We start from the raw sequence: 20,537 nt of genomic DNA, 5'->3' as shown, positions 1-20,537 counted from the left end.
ATGTCGGCCGTATACAAAAGGTACAAAAGAGGGGAGAGGATGGAACCTTGGGGAAAAAGGTGTAGGAACCCATGTTGTGGATGGTGACGTAGGAAGGACATTGGGAAAGAAAGAGCCGATCAGACAGACGTAGTTAATAGGAAGAGCGAAGGTTTGGAGCTTGAAGAGGAGACCGGAATGCCACATGCGGTCATAGGCTCGTTCAAGGTCAAGGGAGAGGAAGATAGCGGAGCGATGGGAATTAAGTTGTTCGGAAAGGAGATGAGTGAGGTGAAGGATAAGGTCATCGGAAGAGAAGGATGGCCGAAAGCCACACTGGGTAACGGGAAGGAAGCGGTGCTGGTGGAGATGCTGGTGGATGTGTCGGATTAGGATGGATTCCAGGACCTTGCTGAAGACCGAGGTAAGGCTGATGGAACGGTAGGAGGAGACAGCGGACGGCAGTTTACCAGGTTTAAGGAACATCAGGATACGGGAGGTTTTCCACAGGTCGGGGTAGTAGCTGGTGGGCAGGATTACATTGTAGAGCCTGGCCAAGGTGGAGAGGAAGGAGGCAGGAGCTTCACGAAGGTGGCGATAGGTGACACGAGCGTGACCAGGAGCAGTGTTGTCTTTCGTGCGGAGTGTAGTGATGAGAATCTGTGTAGTGATAGGGGCATTGAGTTCGGTGTGTGCAATGTTGTCCAAGTACTGGAAACTAGGTGCGAGGGGAGGGACAGAGGTATCAGTTTGATCGCGGACATCTGGGAAGAGGGAGTAATGGAACTGTGGATCGTCAGGGATGGTAAAGACATCGGAGAGGTAGGAGGCAAAGTGATTGGCCTTACTAAGGTTGTCAGGGAAGGGTTGGTTATCATGAAGGAGAGGATAGCAGGGGGGGGGGTTAGATCTGGTAAGGCAGCGGAAGACTGACCATAACTTGGATGAGTTTATAGGAAGTGTGGTATTTAAACGGGTGCATGTCTGTCGCCAGTCCCGGCGTTTCTTAGCCGCGAGCAAGTTTCGGATGTGTCACTGGAGTTGCCGGTGGCGTCGTAGTGTGACCAGGTCACACGCATGAAGGAAGGCACAGTAGAGACGGCGGGATTCATGGAGGAGGAGGACAGCCTGTGGGGGTAAGGTAGGATGGTGGGGGTGGATGGCGACAGAAGGGATGTGGGCCTCCACAGCCTCAGACAAGGTCTGATGGAGAAAGGAGGTGGCATGGGTAATATCATCAGGATGGCGGTAGGTGAGGGGGTGGTCATCGACCTGGGTAGAGAAGGTATTCCGGTAGGCATTCCAGTCAGCACGGGAATAATCATGGATGTACTTTGGGGGACGTTCATTACGGGGGTCAGGGCGGGGGCGATGACCATCTGAAACAGTGAGGAGGACAGGGAGATGGTCACTATCAATGGGGTCCAGGACATACACCGTTATGCGGCCAAGGAAGTTAGGGGAGGGGAGGATGACTTCAGGAGTGGAGTTGGATTTGGGGTGGGTGTGCTGCGGAATGGGGAGGAGGCCACCTTGGAGGGAGGAGAGGAACCGATGCCACCGCCATAACTGGTTGGCAGAACGACTATGGATGTTGAGGTCAGCGGCGATCACATAGGAGGAGAAGGTACGGTCAATGTGGGAGAGGAAGTCAAAAGGAATATGGGCATGAGGGCGGACATAGATGGTGGCGGAGTTGACGGTAAAGCCAGGGAAGAACAGACTAAGGATCAGGTGTTCGGTGGGGTCGGGAAGAAGAGGTTGGAGCCGAACTGGGATCTGGCGGTGGTGACCAATGGCAACTCTGCCACGCGCTATCGGGAAGGGATTACCGGAGCGGTGAAGGAGGTAGGGCGAGGTGTGTATGGTGTGGTGGGGCTGAAAAAAGGTTTCATTGAGGAGGAAGGCATCCAAGCAGTGGGTGGCAAGGGTGTGCATGAAGGGGTTCTTGTTGGCAGGAAGGGAACGGATGTTGTTTAACAGGATATGGTGCTGTCGCACCATGACAGGGATTTAGACGAGGGTGTCAAGACAGGAGAAGGTAAAATGGGCCTGGTTGTGGGAGTAGGTGGCATACATTTTGAGGTGGAAGACGGAATGGGCAGCGAGGGATATCTGCTGTAGGGTGTGAGGGCGCTGGAAAGGGTGGACATTCTGGAGAACGATGGTGAGGAACCTGATGATGTCCTCAGCAGTGGGGGGGGGGGGGGGGGACGAAGGGAATTGCCAGGAGGGGTGGGGGCGTCCAGAAGGCGGACAGGGACAGTGAGTTCAGGAGTGGTCGGAGGGGGTCGGGCTTTACATTTTGGGGAGTATGTGGGATGCGGGAGATTACAGGTATTACAGGAGGGAGTGGACTGAAGGTTGGGGCACTGCCGGAGGAAATACGATTGCATACTGTGCGGGCAGGTGGGGGCCTCATGGCACTCAGATGTTGTGTGTGCGTTGTAGCGCAGACACCTCTGGCAGCAGATAGATTGAGGAGGGGAACAGGAGGGGTCGACTTTGTATAGTTGGTTGAAGAGGAGGGCACCCTCCTTCAGGAGGCCGTCAATGGAGGGGGCGTCTTCCGAAAAAACCCGCATAAGGTGGGTGGTGCCGGCAGAGTTGAAAATGCGACGGACTGCCCGGACCTCCAATGAGGGATGTGGCTTCAGCTCCGCCAACACCTCCTCCTCTGTTTCACGGCAGTGAGGGTCGGCGGGCGACGCGGAGGTTGGGGTTGGCGGGTAGGAGAGGGGGAAGGGGCAGGGGCGAGGGAGGCATTGGGGCCAAACCGGGTGATGGGTATGCGGGAAAGGATGTCAGTATGATGGGTACGGCTGGAGGAGAACAGAGTCTCTTCGGGGAGTGAGGAGGGAGATGGGGGCTCCAGGAAAGTGTTGGCAGAGGAGGAGTGGGAGGTTCCAGGCCTCGAGGAGGGAAGGATCGGGATGAGAGAGGAGGTATTTGTAGGGAAAGGGGGGGAGGAGGAGGAGGAGGCCGAGGGAGCAGGGCCAGGCAGGGAGACATCCATGACATCCTGGGGGGAGAGGAGGACGGGGCGGGGCCTTTTTGGAAACTGAGGAGGCAGTGGTGCCACTAGGGCGTTTGAGGGCGATGGAAGAATGAGAGGAGATGTGGGACAGTAGCAACAGGGAGGTGGCGGGAGGTGGCAGGTCCCGGCGTGGACGCTGGAGCTGGCGCCGGAGATGGGGATGGCGATGGTGAAGGCGACGGTGATGACGTAGATGACGGCGATGGTGAAGGTGAGGGTGAGAGCTGGGCATGGACAGTGGCCCTCTGGGCCACCACCCTAGTGGGGGCTGCAGTAACAGGCTGAGAGTGGAGGGAAAGGATCACATGTCGTGGTGTGGGAGGAGGAAGCTGGGGAAGGGGCGACCAAGATCGAGGGCGAAGGGAGAGTGAGAAGAGGAGGGATGGAATGAGGGGGGCGACTGGGCACACCACATAATGCTGGTGGTGGCAGCAGAGAGAGAAGTATTGACTATTGTGGTGGTGGTTGTAGTGGTAGTGGTGGTGGGGGCTGACATGATGACAAGTAGGAACAAAGACAGGACAGGACGAAAAGTAGAGAGGAAAACAGGGGATGGACGAAGACGGACGACAACTGGGGCCAAAGTCAACTGCTGGTGGCGCTGGTGGGAGGTGACTGCTGGCAGGAACGCAGGCTGGCAGGAAACGCTGGCTGGCTGGCAGGAAAGCTGGCTGGCTGGCAGGAATGCTGGCTGGCAGGAATGCCGCAGCTGCTGCTGCCGCGGACTGGACCGCCGCTGCTGCTGGCTGGACCGATGTTGGCTGGAGCACTGCTGCTGGCTGGACCGCTGCTGGTTGGAGCGCTGCTGGCTGGCTGGACCGCTGCTGCTCGCTGGACCACTGCTGACTGGACCGCTGCTGCTGGCTGGACCGCTGCTGGCTGAACCGCTGCTGCTGGCTGGACTGCTGCTGGCTGGACTACTGCTGGCTGGACCGCTGCTGGCTGGACTGCTGCTGGCTGGACTGCTGCTGGCTGGCTGGACTGCTGCTACTGGCTGAACCACTGCCGGCTGGACTGCTGCTGGCTGGACCACTGCTGGCTGGCTGGACCACTGCTGGCTGGACCATTGCTGCTGGCTGGGCCGCTGTTGGCTGGACTGCTGCTGGCTGGACTGCTGCAGCTGGCTGGACCACTGCTGGCTGTACCGCTGCTGCTGGCTGGAGCGCTGCTGGCTGGACTGCTGCTGGCTGGACCACTGCTGGCTGGCTGGATCGCTGCTGCTGGCTGAACCACTGCTGGCTGGACCGCTGCTGCTAGCTGGACTGCTGCTGGCTGGACCACTTGCTGGCTGGCTGGACCGATGCTGCTGGCTGGACCACTGCTGGCTGGCTGGACCGCTGCTGGCTGGACTGCTGCTGGCTGGACTGCTGCTGGCTGGACTGCTGCTGGCTGCACCACTGCTGGCTGGACCGCTGCTGCTGGCTGGACCACTGCTGGCTGGACCGCTGCTGGCTGGCTGGATCGCTGCTGCTGGCTGAACCACTGCTGGCTGGACCGCTGCTGCTGGCTGGACTGCTGCTGGCTGGACCGCTGCTGGCTGGCTGGACTGCTGCTGCTGGCTGGACCACTGCTGGCTGGACTGCTCCTGCTGGCTGGACCGCTGCTGGCTGGACTGCTGCTGCTGGCTGGACTGCTGCTGGCTGGACTGCTGCTGGCTGGCTGGACTGCTGCTGCTGGCTGGACCACTGCTGGCTGGACTGCTGCTGGCTGGACCAATGATGGCTGGCTGGACCACTGCTGGCTGGACCACTGCTGCTGGCTGGGCCGCTGCTGGCTGGACTGCTGCTGCTGGCTGGACCACTGCTGGCTGTACCACCGCTGCTGGCTGGACCGCTGCTGGCTGGACTGCTGCTGGCTGGACTGCTGCTGGCTGGACTGCTGCTGGCTGGACCACTGCTGGCTGGACCGCTGCTGCTGGCTGGACCACTGCTGGCTGGACCGCTGCTGGCTGGCTGGATCGCTGCTGCTGGCTGAACCACTGCTGGCTGGAACGCTGCAGCTAGCTGGACTGCTGCTGGCGGGACCGCTGCTGGCTGACTGGACCGCTGCTGCTGGCTGGACTACTGCTGGCTGGACTGCTGCTGCTGGCTGGACCGCTGCTGGCTGGACCGCTGCTGCTGGCTGGACCACTGCTGGCTGGACTGCTGCTGGCTGGACTGCTGCTGGCTGGACCGCTGCTGGCTGGACTGCTGCTGGTGGCTGGACCGCTGCTGGCTGGACCGCTGCTGGCTGGACTGCTGCTGGCTGGCTGGACCGTTGCTGCTGGCTGGACCGCTGCTGACTGGCTGGACCGCTGCTGCCGGCTGGCTGGACCGCTTCTGTTGCTGCTACTGGCTTGCTGGCTGGCTGGCTGGCTGGCTGGCACCTGCAAAATCATTGAGTAGGAGCCTCTTTCTGTTGGAGAATCACTACCTTTGAACATTTTTGAAAAAGTACTTGAAATGTTGTGTCATGTGGTTGGTGCCTGTGAGAGTACTCGTTTTGGAATAGCCATGCTGCCTCTCGACTCTTTCCATCTGCTTGGCCATACACAAACACCATCTCGGCTCGTTCCCGATATGAATACCGTACAATCTGCTGCGTAAGTACGCTGCGTCAATAACACAGCTTGAAACACACAAGGAAGACACGGCACCTAGTCGGAGGCATTGTCATGCAACGATGCATTTCAGGACACATATTAATAGGACCTTATATCCTCTATTTTCAGTCAGGGCTCCGTCCATGCAGTTAGTGCCTTTTATTAATGTTCACTCAGTATGTAAGGGTGGCTACTTCTAGGATTGCCTTCGTAATCGTAAAAGACACGTATTCAATGGCGTTTCACACTTCAGATCCTATTACTAGTTTCGGCGTGATTACAATATTTAGAACAGAGGATTTCTTTATTTTGAACATGAAACCTATCGCTGTCGTATGTGGAAGTTCGTCATTTCATACTCAAACAAGGAAATCGCGTCAGGGAAGGAGGAAACCGTGTGTTGCATCACCGCGCAACCATTATAAAACGGTCACAGAGGAAATTTAGCATTCATTCTGCTTGTGTCGTTTGCGTGTCTCGAGTGCTGACAGTTTGGAAAAATATAAATGCCTTTCACAAACTAAAAGAAGATATACGTGCTACCTCCTTATGGAGAATGCAGAAGGAATGCAGAGAGAACAGTAGGATTGAGTGCACGAAGGTATGTCGAAAGACGGCGTTCTACAACATTGACAATTCACTAATGTGCAAACCACTGTTATTGGAAAAGCATTGGAATACTATGCAGAGGCTAAACAGCGAGACACCAACGAGAGGCCGGCCGCTGTGGCCGAGCGGTTCTAGGCCCTTCAGTCCGGAACCGCGCTGCTGCTACGGTCGCAGGTTCGAATCCTGCCTCAAGCATGGATGCATGTGATGTCCTTAGGTTGGTTCGATTTCAGTAGTTCTAAGTCTAGGGGACTGATGACGTCAGATGTTAAGTCCCATAGTGCTTCGAGCCATTTTTTGAACCAAAGAGCGGATTGAACGAAATTTAATGTTCTGGCAGCTGTTGCTCACAGTCCATATGTTAGCTCCAGAGTAACTGGGAGTGGCTCTGAATAAGACAACTGAAGGTTTTTCGCGTTTAGCGCGTAGTTTCCACTCGTTTCATGTGTCACTGCACCAGCAGACTGATCTATGAGATTGCAGAACGCTGATGGAATTCTGGTACTCGGTTCTGATGCGATATCAAAAGTACAGGTTCTTTCTTCAAAGAATTCTTATTACCAATGAAGCTACCTTAACAAATCACGAAAAGTTGAATGTGTAAGTAGGCTGTTTAGGTTTTTTTATTGGTAACGCCACCTCTGTATGAAAATCACTGGCTGTGCTGTGTGCAGTCTGTGGCTGCTTTGCATTGTTGTAATACTCGCCACTGTAGTGTTAGGCAGCTGGCTGTGAACAGCACGTAGCGTTGCGCAGTTGGAGGTGAGCCGCCAGCAGTGGTGGATGTGGGGAGAGAGATGGCGGAGATTTGTAATTTGTCATGAACTGCTATATTTATATATGATGATATCAAGGTAAATACATTGTTTGTTCTCTACTAATATCTTTCATTTGCAAACTATCCCTATCAGTAGTTAGTGCCTTCCATAGTTTGAATCTTTTATTTAGCTGGCAGTAGTGGCGCTCGCTGTATTGCAGTAGCTTGAGCAACGAACATTTTTGTGAGGTAAGTGATTTGTGAAAGGTATAGTTTAATGTTAGTCAGGGCCATTCTTTAGTAGGGAATTTTGAAAGTCAGATTGCGTTGCGCTAAAAACATTGTGTGTCAGTATAAGCACAGTCTTGTATAAATTGTTCAAAGGGGACGTTTCATATGTCGACCCTTAGCCTAGGATACCTCACTGGAATCTTCTGATTTTTTTCTTGTAGTTTGTGTAATTAGTGTAGCTATTGTTTATTGCTAGCGCGTAATTATAGAGAGAATTTCCTTTGTAGTTGTAGTTTTTCATTGTTGTACAGTAAAACAGTTGTGGCATGCATGTAGATTTGCACCAAGTATTTCGCAGCTGCGCTGGCAATTAAGTAGACATTATTTCCATTGCTATGTTATTTTATTTTGCTCTTCAAATTGCGCTTTTCTGTGTTATCATGTGAAATACTGTGACAATAATGGCGTGTGAAAAACGTAATACTAGGCTCCAAAGTAAACTGAGAAATGGCAGTGAAGACGAAAGCAGTGTGTTAGCGCCGCAGAGTAGTGAATTAACTAATGTTCAAAGTAGTAATTTGGTAATTGCGCATAGGGAAATGGAGCGGGCGGCAAACAATGGTGTAGACAGTGAAACAGGTAGTGAACAGGGACGCGTTATCGATCGATTGGTCGGCAACAGCTCGCCTCAGGAATCGGGAATGACAGAACACAATATTGCAAATACTGCAGACTCAGGTTTTGGGTTCCCACCGTTTTCTCAAATGAGTCAAGACACATTTTCCACTTGTCAAAATGTGAATGTTGCCGGTGCAACTTCACTGCCGAAAAGCACTGAGGAACATGTTTCAGACACCAGTGCATTGTTATTACAATTAATGCAACAAATAGGACAAAAGCTTGAAACGTTAGACACAATGGAACAACATCAGAGACAAACACAGCAACAGTTAGACACAATGGAACAAAATCAGAGACAAACACAGCAAAAGCTTCAAAAGTTAGACACAATGGAACAAAATCAGAGACAAACACAGCAAAAGCTTCAAAAGTTAGACACAGTGGAACAAAATCTTAAAAAGTTAGACTCATTGGAACAAACACTTGAACAAACACGTGAAGATTTAACTACTGAGTTACGTAACATTGAATCGAAATGTCAAAAAGTCTGTAATGATGTAAAAACACAAATTTGTGAGCATTTTCAACCTATTTTTTCGCGGCATGAAAATGCATTACAGAATCACGAAGCAGCCATAAAAGAACTGCAAATTATTGTTCATGAAAATCATGAGACCTTGCAAGCTAAATTTGACTCAGTTGCATCTACCGATTTGGTTACGCAACTTGCAAAAACTCAGGAAAACTTTAAGGACACAGTAGATACTCTGAAACTTGGTTCAGAAAAACACACTGAAGAAATAAGGACACTATCGGAGAAAGTAGCCGAGCTTTCGGATCAAGTCACTAACTTATCTACAAAGGTAGATGATGATCTGAATGACACAAGAACCGTAGCCTTCACTGACACAGAAGAGTATGAACAAATAAGAAAATTCAAACAAAATCAGAATCAAATTAATACACAACACCAAAGAGAAATCCGGGAAGTACAAGATCAGCTGACACAGGTAATACAAGAATTACGTATTTCAGAGGACACTGGCGCTCCAACACGGGAAGAGGGACTTAGAAACACGGAAAAGCCGCAAAATAATAACACAGGGCATTTCGGAAGTTATGAAAGAAATTAGCAATGTGCACCGAATTTTGAGATGGAACGGCCGACACAACCTAACAATGACCGATATGCGACTCGCCGACATGATGATTTTGACTACAAGCTGTTCATTACTACACGTAAATTCAAAACATTTAAGAATTCTGGCAACGACATTCATCCACAAGCATGGCTCCATCAATTCTCTCATTGTTTTCCTCCCAACTGGTCGTTGGAACACAGATTAGAATTTATGTGTGGCTACTTAGAGAATGAACCAGCTGTAAGAATGCGATCGGTCATTCACGATTGCCACAGTGAAGCAGAATTTTACCATGCCTTCCTCTCAGCATATTGGTCTCAAGCCACACAAGACCGAGTAAAACATGGTATCATAATGATGAAACATTTCGAGCAATCTGAATTCTCCAGTCTTGTGAAATATTTTGAAGACATGTTGCACAAGAATCAGTACCTGTCAAACCCATACAGCCCCTCAGAACTCATCCGCATTTGCTTAATCAAATTACCTGAACATTTACGACATATTATTTTAGCAGGACGTTGCAAAGACGACATTGAAGCTTTTCAGGGACTGTTACAAGAACTAGAAATTGACACTGATAATCGCGGAACGCGAAAACAAGGACACAACAATTACAGGTCACATCCGTCACAATTCCGTGACGACAGAAACAATAACCGGACACGACTGGTCTATTCTTACAACGCAAATCGTGACCAAAATAGACACCACCCGCACGACAACCGTTGGCAGAGTAGTAATAATTACAGGGAAAGATCACCTCTCCGCAGTAGTGACTATCACAGAGACAATCAGAGAAACAGACAATATGGGAACCAAAATAATTATTATCAAGGGAGGCAGAATAACTTCAGACGCAACAGTTCAGCGCGCAGTTACGATTCAGGGAGAAATTCTCCACCACTTAACCGACAAGAAAGAAACTACAGGAACTACCGACATGACGACAGACGATGTGATCGTAACGACAGACCTGAATTGCATCAGAACTGGCGGGATTCAAACAGAGCAGGTCCCTCTCGAGGAGGTGAATTTGTAGAAGTTAGGTCTCCAAATCCCAATAACGACGCGCGCCAACAAAGAGACAATAGGCAATGACTCACACCGCTGGCAGCCACAAAATGTTCTTATGACACTAACGACGCAGCTGCCGTAGCTAGTAATTACGTAAAAATGGAAGACATTAGGGACATCTTACTCCAGGAACACGACGTAAAACATAACAACATTGCATATCCTGTGATTCACATTACTGTAAATGACGTAAAATTTACGGCAGTACTTGACTCTGGCAGTCCCATTTCAGTAATCAGTGAAACAGCCTTTAGCAAATGCAACAAATCGAACGATTGCCCCACACTTCCGTTACGTAAGATTAAATTACAAGGTGCAATCTTTGGAAAAAGTGTAGATGTACGCCAACAAACCAATTTAGAATTCTTTTGTCAAAGCCACAGCTTCTCTATGAACTTTCTCACTGTTCCATTATTGTCGACGGAAAGTATATTGGGAGTAGACTTTTTGAATGAATACAAAGCAATCTTAAACTTTCACGATGCTAAAATAAGTTTAGAGAAAGAAGGTAAGTCAATAGCTTTGAAATTTGAAGATTGGCTCTCAAACCATGACGAGGAAATTAATCGGCTTTACCTTCTGTTAGACAACAGTTCGGACTTTTCTACGGAACTAGACACTAACAATCACTCTGCAAGTACTGACAGGGATGATATCGACGGCGCATTTGACACTAATAAGTTAATTCAGAATAAAATTCAAACAATTGAGAATTGTAATGACACTGATAGGCAGGACCTTTTTGAGATTTTACAAGCACATTCCACAGTTTTTACTCATAAAACAGGAACAATCAAGGGATTTCAATACCAATTTCGTGTTCGTGAGCATACTAAATTTTGTGTTAGACCATACGTAATTCCGGCGCATTATAGGGACCGTGTTAGAACAGAAATACAATCTATGCTTAATGAGGGCATTATTGAGCCTGCAGTAAGCTCATACAACAATCCATTACGTGTTGTTGAGAAGAAAAATGGATCGATCAGGCTTGTCTTAGATTCGAGACAAATCAATACGATCATTATTCCTGAAACAGACAGGCCGCAAACGTTAGAAGAACTTCTTCAAAATTTTAATGGTGTAAAAGTGTTGTCTTCCATTGATCTCAGATCCAGCTTTTATCAGATCGAACTTCATCCAGAATGTAGAAAATACACAGCTTTCCTTTGTTTCGGCGTTTGTTATCAGTTTCGGAAACTTCCTTTTGGTTTGAACATTTCTTCAGCAGCATTCATTCGTGGGTTAAATTCCATATTACCTGAGTTCTTAAAACGTCACATCACCTTATATGTGGACGATATTATGATAGCAGAAGCTTCATGGGAACAACATAATCGCATCCTCAACAGTTTGTTACGTATTTTTGCAGAATCTGGAATTACAGTTAACTTGGAAAAGTCTGAATTCGGTAGGACAAAGGTGAAGTTTTTGGGACATATTATTTCTTCTGAAGGGATTCAGCCGGATCCTGAAAAGTTAGAAGCAATCAGAGCCATTCCAGTGCCATCCACAAAAAGACAAGTCCGCAGTTTTCTAGGTCTCGTAAATTTTTACCGTCGTTTTCTGAATATGCAAATTCTTGTTACACCAAAACTTTGTTCTCTCACTGGAAAAAATACTATTTGGAACTGGGACGAACAAGCACAGTTGGAATTCAATTCTTTGAAAGAAGCGTTACTTCACGCGCCAATCTTAGCTCATCCAGATCTGTCACAAGATTTCTGCCTTAGCACGGATTCTTCTAAAGTCGGTCTTGGTGCCCATTTATTTCAAGAAGCCATAGAAAATGGCACTACCATTCAGAAAACCATTGCTTTTGCTAGCCGAGTGCTAACAAAATCTGAAAAAAATTATTCCGTTACTGAATTAGAAGCTTTAGCTATCGTTTGGGCGTTTAACAAATTCCGTTTCTTTCTTTCTGGTAAGCACGTAAAAGTATACAGTGATCATCGTGCATTACAATTTCTTATGTCTTTAAATTAAATCATGACAGGTTAAAACGTTGGGCATTGTTTCTGCAAGAATTCCGCTTCACAATAGTCTACATTCCCGGCAAGGAGAACATTGTTGCGGACGCACTGTCACGCGCACCGGCTGGGCTTGAGAAAAGTACCACAGAAGGCAACCTCGAGAAAAATTTCAGTATTCTTTACATTCAGAAAGTCGCCTTTGAAAACTTCATCACCACATCTTTAAAGGACATTGCTCATGAACAAGATAAAGATCCGATTTGGAAAGACATCAAGAGCAAATGGCATGAAAAGACACACACACAGATTCGGCATTATTATCTGGTTAGAAACAACATACTGTTCAAACGCTGCACTGCTGATGACAAGCTATGGGTACTTTGCATTCCTGACGATTTTGTTAATAAGCTCATTTGGTACATTCATTTCAGCTACGCACATTTTGGTCCACGAAAATGTTATCATATTCTTCGAACGACTTGTTATTTTAACAATATGGAAAAGAGAATTCGAAGAGTCTTGTCTATTTGTAAACTTTGTCAAAAGGCGAAACCATCTACTGTCTCACATCGTGCTCCGATGTTTCCTATCATTACTTCTAAATTAAAAGAATTTGCTGCTGTTGATCTCTTGGGACCGCTTGTCAGAACATCTAATGGATTTTCGTACGTTCTAGTCGCTGTTGAACTTACTTCAAAATTTGTTTCTTTCACACCGTTACGTAAAGCCACTGGACGGTCTGTATCCAACGCCTTTGTAAAAAATTTCTTACGTGAAGTTGGCCACGTTGCTAAAGTCATTTCAGATAACGGACCGCAATTTAAATCTGCTGTTTGGTCACGCATGCTTCGCAACCATAAAATCAAACCTGTTTTTATTTCACTGTACTCACCACATTGTAACCCCTCCGAACGGATTATGAAAGAAATCAATAAGCTTTGCAGGCTTTATTGTCACAGAAAGCATCAGCATTGGGACAGATATTTACACTTATTTCAAAACGTGCTGAATGAAATGCCTCATGATTCCACTGCTTTACCACCTACTCTTGTACTGAAGAATGAAGAACCACCGAACAGAATCAGAGAGCTTGTACCTTTCCCGAATACACGTAAACTTCGACACAAAGACATAATTGATTTGGCTCTTAAAAATATAAAATCTGCAGCAGACAAAAGGAGAAAACTACACGGTAAAGCAAATGCAAAGAAATTGTATATTGGTCAGAAAGTTCTCATTAAAGCTCATTCATTGTTACATAAGAAGAAACACTTGAGTCACAAATTCTTTCTAGTTTACAATGGACCATACAGAATCCGACGTATACCACATGATAATTGCGTTGAAGTTGAAACTCTGCGTACTAGGAAGAGTAAAGGTTTACACCACATTTCACATGTAAAACCATTTATTGAAAGATAATCTGCTTTTTAACTTTGTCTTTGCCATAAAACTTTTCACTTCACATTTCTAGTATGCTTTGTCAGACTTAAGAAACTGTTAACATGCAACAATGTTTGAAGTTAAATATCCAGTCTAGAACGTAGGGAACATTTTTAAACAGAAATTACGAATGCATTGTTATAGTGAACAGACGACACAGTGTTGTATTTGTACATTCTTGCTTGTTAGTTGCACGATTACGTAACGACTATCAGGCTTACATACTTAGGACACATACTGGTACTGCTAATGAGATTTTAATGCAACATTTTGGTTTACTTGAAAATACATTCTGGGTTTAATGTACTTTCTGTGAGATACCAGACGACACAGTGGTTAGTTTAAGTGACAACTACACGGTTTTATCACGACGCTTCTAATGAGTGACAATTTACAATGTTGCTTTTGTAGTGTTTCTGTTTTATTTCTGCACAGTTTTTCTGTTTTATTCTGCAAAGTAAAACATGTTTTAGTAGTAACTTTTGTGGTATAGCTACAATGAGATTGCCTTCTCCGTAGCACAACAATACGTTACAGCACAGTACTTTCTTCATCATGGCATTAAGCGTAATAACTAAGATATCTATACATAAAACATTTCACTTTTGTTTATCATGAGGTAAGTACATTGACTTCTGCAGAACTTAGCTTTCGGAGGACGATAAGTACGACACTTCCACAGAATTATCTTACAGCAAGACGCACGTTTAGCGCTACAGGACACGCATTTGAGTGATTAATTTTGTACTTAAAACATTTATTTTTAAAGATATTTGAAGTACAATGATACAAAGGTTTTCAGTGATACATTTCATTTCATTGCTGTAATCTGTAACACCTGAGGGTATAATTACATTAATCCTCAGGGGGGTATACGCCTACTTTGTGTACCATGTGTGTGGCAACCTCAAGGAACCCTAGCTAATATGGTATTTGCTTATACAACTTTACACATCGGTACCATATTTCTCTAACACAGAATTACACAGCTATCTGATCATTTAACTGAGAGATAAACATTTTTTTATTACATCAGTGACAGATGTTTACGCAATTACACAGTTGGATAACTTCACACTTATGAAATTGTATTTTGTCTGTACTGTGTGAACTGTTCATATTTTTTCAGACCCATTGTGATACTATGAGAGCTTTGAATGATATATTTGGCAAGGGAGCATGATTTCAAAGTACGTTTGAGGCAGATGACACTTTTGACATGAGCAGAGAATTTTTTTAATTATTGGAGGAAGCTACGACGATTTTGAGATTTGACTGAGGTGTTATGATGTTATTTTTACGACGACGATGTGTATTATGCTGCTGAGGTATGTTTATGATTAATAGGCTGAGGCTATATGAGTTATTTGATTATGCTTCATATTTATAGTGACGAAATATTGACGAGTGTCGATGGATACGTATATGTGTAATAAGGTAAGGAGTAATGAATAGTGATTAGGGACTCTGACTTATGGAAAAGGATGTTGGAAACCAAGAATCATACTTTAGAATTATGAAATGTGTGTACATGTGTGAATCATGTGTGAATGTATCACAATGCCACTGAAAATTTTATTGGACACTTATATTCATAGGATTTTGTTTCTACACATTTGCAACGTAAATTCTCGACCTGTGAAATTTTGTATATATGACTGTCACTGTAGCGGAAACTGCTGTCGTAAATATTTCCGTTAAGGAAGTTAAGTGACCACCTGCACGTAATGCGTCGCGGGCATCTACCTGGGCGACAGCCGCCCAAAAAAAAAGCCATTAGCCTTTCAGCGGCACAGGTAGAAAAAAAAAAAGGGGGAGGCCATTATAATGACAAGTGTCTTTCTACGAGAGTTGAGAGCTTTTACTTATGAAATGTCACATGACTATTGAATGATATTTTTATGCTTTGCTTTTCGTAGTTGCTTATTTCACTTGATATCTGGTTTCCAGCTGTGTTGCAGCATTGCTTTTATAAAATAAAATGCATTTGCTAATGTGAACACTTTCTGTCAACAGATCTATTAAATAATAATTTTGTAATCCACATTCTTTAAAAAAGGAGCACTTGGAAAGGATAGAACAATAAGAAGGGACTAGTAACAGTAACTGGACACATAATATTCTTTTCAAGTACATGGTAATATTTCTTTTAGTGGTGCACCACTTTAATTACTTAGACATTAAGATGTGATTATACATTTCCCTTATCTGCATTGTTATCTTTACTGTAATATTTTTTCTGCTTGAGCTATGTCATGTTTAGATATAAGCTGCTGTTTGCCAGGCATAGTGCTACTGAACTTTAATTTGTGTTACTCTGCTAAGCCAGATTTATTTTTTTGTTTGCTGTGCATTGCCTCATATTAGTTGTAATGTTGAATTGCTTGGTAATTTAGATTTACTGTAGCTTGCTTTGCGATTTTCCATTTTTTTCATTGCTGTTTATATTAATTGTTTTATGTGCTGCTGCATTGCCTCGTCCCTTAGTTTAGCATCTGAGCTCAGTAGATTTAAGTTAGCTTAAGAGGGGTAGACTATATAAGAAACTGACTATGGAGAGTAGGTAAAGAATGCATTGCGAAGTTATATGAAACAGACTTGGAATGAGTATTGTGCACTGAGAAATAATTATATTGAAAAAAATATGAATAGAATACAGAAAGCAGGTATAGATAGGACTTTTTGGGAATAATGTTGAATGAAGGGAGATCTCCACGAAGTAAAGAAAGTTTTGTTTGCAAAATACTGCAGTACAACAAACCCTGTCCTTTCCTTTTGTATTATCCCACTATATGTTTGTGTACCCTTGTGTATTTGTTTTCTTCCTGTCTCTGTGTAGTTTCATAGAATTTTTTTTCTTTTAATATTAAGCTACATTCACTATGATGAGGAATACTGTTATCCTCAAATATAATTGGCATTAATAATATGTTATTTACCTTATAAATATGCTTACACATTATTTATTCTGTTTTGTTTTAATGCTCATGTGTGAAGTTGATGTTTCGAAAGTGATTCTGATCTTTTATTTTTGTACTCATGTCATAATTCCTGTAACACTGATGTATATGTTCATTTCTATTCTTTTGTAAAGCCTGTACTACAAATGTTATCTGTATTATTATGTTCTTTTGTAGCTTTGTTATTGTATTTTTATGTTACCAAATTGTAATTGTTACCAGTTCTTCAAATTAAGTAACATTTCACTGCACACGTTTCTGTTGGTCATAGTACATGGACAATATGTGAGAAGTAGGGACTGATAGTGTTTGCACGTGTGTTAATGATTCAGCAAGGGACTGGATAACAGCATTGCTGGATCTAAGGACAATTCCAGAAACTTTGTGAGTGCACAAGTGGTGGTTTATGGACTTGCTATATTGTCCGCAAGACTCTTCGATGGTGATTGTGCACCTGCACATCTGCAACAGATGGCTGCTGGCTGTCTCTACCAGGACTACAGTGGGTCTGCATCTTTGATGGCCCACCAATTGCTACAAGGACTGCAGTGGGTCTGCACCTCTGGTGGCCCACCAGTACCGTAATTTCTACCAGGACTACAGTGCGTCTGCTCTGTGATGACCTAACTACCAATATTCTTCAAAACGTCGACTGACTCTGCTGTGGGTTTACTCTGTTGTGGCCCATTACCTGTCTGCATGTCGAGTCAGCACTGTCTTTCCGTTGGAAGGACAACACTACTTCTTCAAGACTGCATGGAAATCCACTACGTCTGTGTGCATTGTCTTTTACTGGTCAGACTTTGAGAAAAACACTGCAATTTTACTGTGACGAATGATGAGGACTGTCTTTATGGACTGTGAGAAAATTTTAGCTTTTGACCAACATTGTATCAATTAGTGTGTGCCTTTGATTTCTTTGTTATTGTAATTGTGAAAAAAATTTTAACAAATATGTATTGGCCAGTGCCCAAAAAAATTTGTAAAATTTTTTTTGGGTAGCATGGGGGTTATGTAAGTAGGCTGTTTAGGTTTTTTTATTGGTAACGCCACCTCTGTATGAAAATCACTGGCTGTGCTGTGTGCAGTCTGTGGCTGCTTTGCATTGTTGTAATACTCGCCATTGTAGTGTTAGGCAGCTGGCTGTGAACAGCGCGTAGCGTTGCGCAGTTGGAGGTGAGCCGCCAGCAGTGGTGGATGTGGGGAGAGAGATGGCGGAGATTTGTAATTTGTCATGAACTGCTATATTTATATATGATGATATCAAGGTAAATACATTGTTTGTTCTCTACTAATATCTTTCATTTGCAAACTATCCCTATCAGTAGTTAGTGCCTTCCATAGTTTGAATCTTTTATTTAGCTGGCAGTAGTGGCGCTCGCTGTATTGCAGTAGCTTGAGCAGCGAAGATTTTTGTGAGGTAAGTGATTTGTGAAAGGTATAGTTTAATGTTAGTCAGGGCCATTCTTTAGTAGGGAATTTTGAAAGTCAGATTGCGTTGCGCTAAAAACATTGTGTGTCAGTATAAGCACAGTCTTGTATAAATTGTTCAAAGGGGACGTTTCAAATGTAAGAAACATGTGTTATTGGGCCGGTGAGAAGCTGCACTGGCTGAGGCAGGTTGAACATCAGGGGCAGTGGAGTGTGAAAGTTGGATGTGGTATTATTAGATATTACGTCATTCCTCCTACCTCGCTTGAGGAATCTTAACAGGTGAAGGATACACACAATTCTTACCGAAGTGCTACCGGCTATCTTAGCGAGAGTATCATTTGAAGTGTGTTGATCTACGACATGTGGTAAAGGAGCGGTGGGTACTCGGCTAACTAGTCGCCCGCGGCTAGGAAAGCGCTCACCGAACTCTTTCCTGACCGCTGGACAGAACGTGAAGGCGTTATCAATTGAGGTGAACGTTCGCCTGATTTCTGTAGTGGACTTATTTCTCAGGCCTAAATTCAAAGGGGAAGTTATGTCGATCTAAACACAATGAATATAATAATGAAGTCCAATGCGCGATTCCCTTGTCTGTGTTACCACAGATAGCACGTAACTGTCTGCATTTATACTGGAGTAGCAACACGTATAAGAGGCCGAGTTACATGGGGTGGATAGAAATTTGGAAACACCACAAACACAATACATTAAAGAGCCTAATAGGGTGTAGGAAACGCGTTGGAATTCAAAACAGTTTCGAGTCGTCTCGGAACGGATAAATACATAACCTGTAGGGTTTTCAAGGGAATCTTCTTGGAGAATAAGATAAAGATGATAGAGACGGCTAGGGAACATGATTCCTTCTCTCCAAAGTGGACCACAATGTTTCAGTAATAATGGAGTCTGGTAACAACGGTTTCCAGGGGAGATGCGGCTGCTCATCGTCGTGCTCATGAAACCAGTCCTGGAAGATGCCAGTTGTGTGAGTGAACATAGGCCTTGTCATCTTGGAAAACGCCATCACACTTGTAGCTCGGGAAGGACCTCATAAGCCAAAATGGTCACATAACACTTGGCAATAACGTGGAGTTGCAGAATATCCATAGGACCCTTGGAACACAACAATAAGACTGCCCAAATCATCACCGAATCCCCGCCAAGTATCGCTCTCGGGAGGTAAACTCGTCCAGAAGTTGGAAACTGTGCGAAACAAGACTCATCCGGCCAAATGACACTCTTTCATAGCTCCACTGCGCAGGTTTTATGGCTTCGGAATCACGTTCTGTTACGGGCGTATGTCTCACAGATGAATGGTCTTGCCAGCCGGTGTGACCGTACGGTTCTAAGCGCTTCAGTGTGGGGCCGCGTGACCGCTACGGTTGCAGGTTCGAATCCTGCCTCGGGCATGGATGTGTGTGATTTCCTTAGGTTAGTTAGGTTTAAGTAGTTCTAAGTTCTAGGGGACTGATGACCTCAGAAGTTAAGTCCCATAGTGCTCAGAGCCATTTGAACCATTTTTGAATGATTTTGGGATTCCAGTTCACCTTGCATTTCCCGGCTTATGGTGCTGACAGGGTTCGCGAGTGGGACATTCAGTTCTACAGTGACTTTTGAAGTTGTCGTCCTCTTATTTTTAGTCACAATCCTCTTTTATAACCGTCCGTCACGATAACTTGACACGTGTTTTCGACCGCTTGCTGACTTAGCGTATGATGTTTTTCTGAGTTACCTTTGTAAATATTCGATACAGTGCCTCTTGAAAAGCAAACACTTCGGCTACCTTGGTTAAGGAAGCGCCCACCAATCGAGCACCAACAATTAGCCCACGTTCGAATTCACTTAGCTCCGACATAATGCACTCACAATTAGACGGAACACTATCCTGATCACGTCTGACACTTGCGAAGTTCTGAGGACATCACACAGGTGCCGTCCGTGGTCAGATATAACGGCGTAACCTGCAGGTTTGGCTAGCATCTACAGTTATGTTCAAACACGCATTTCCCGCTGTGTTTCCATATTTTTTTCCAACCCATGTGTATCTTGCTAGGCCAGAGCAAAACACAGAATTTCTAATATTCCTACCAACCTGGTGCCTTCCAGTAATGTCATCTTCTCAGCAAAAAAGATAACACGTAGATCTTGAGTTTGCTGCTTTTGCTGTTTGTGTGTAATGGACCTATAACGAACTGGCAAAGTCTTTTTTCAACGAAATAATCAGTTGTGTGGTTTATCGGCATTTATTATGGACATTTCTTCAGATAACATAGCGAACTGAACAACGATGTTGGGTAATCACGGGAATGTCCACAAGTACCACACGAAAGTTACCAGTCATTGCTGTTGGTCAAAATATAATTCTTTAGCGATTTCCACCTGAGCAACAAATATTTAAAAGGTATAATAAGCAAAATTACACTCTCATAAACTCGATAATAATCTGCATTAGCAGCAGGTATCCAATTTTGGACGTGCATTGCATTAGTACTCAGTACTCCCTCCCCTCCGACTTAGCACTGAACTGTTTGGCACGATCCATCCCGTTAGTTGGAAATTTTGAACGAATTGAGGACACGTGAAGTGATCTGGCTCTTTCTAGTGATTCAATTGTCTATTTGAAGATAGCCGCGCGGTCTCAGGCGCCACCCGTTGGAGGTTCGAGTCCTCCCTCGGGCATGGGTGTGTGTTGTGCT

The 20,537-nt window shown here is 45.1% G+C and overlaps 1 protein-coding gene across 1 annotated transcript in view; it reads right to left on the bottom strand.

Moving 5' to 3' along the window:
• The window catches only part of LOC124795732 (endochitinase A-like), an 85,147-nt gene extending 65,191 nt beyond the window's left edge, over nt 1-19,956 (bottom strand). The window contains exons 1-3 of the mRNA XM_047259815.1: nt 19,934-19,956; nt 4,764-5,381; nt 3,721-4,719 (exon numbers count right to left, since the gene is read on the bottom strand). Coding sequence (XP_047115771.1) covers nt 3,721-4,719; nt 4,764-5,381; nt 19,934-19,956 — 1,640 coding nt within the window. The remainder of the gene's footprint in view (nt 1-3,720; nt 4,720-4,763; nt 5,382-19,933) is intronic.
• Between the last annotated feature and the right edge of the window lie 581 nt (nt 19,957-20,537).

The sequence above is a fragment of the Schistocerca piceifrons genome, chromosome 4 (assembly GCF_021461385.2).
Source record: "Schistocerca piceifrons isolate TAMUIC-IGC-003096 chromosome 4, iqSchPice1.1, whole genome shotgun sequence".
Lineage (NCBI taxonomy): Eukaryota > Metazoa > Arthropoda > Insecta > Orthoptera > Acrididae > Schistocerca > Schistocerca piceifrons.
This window is presented reverse-complemented; position numbering and strand designations above follow the sequence as displayed.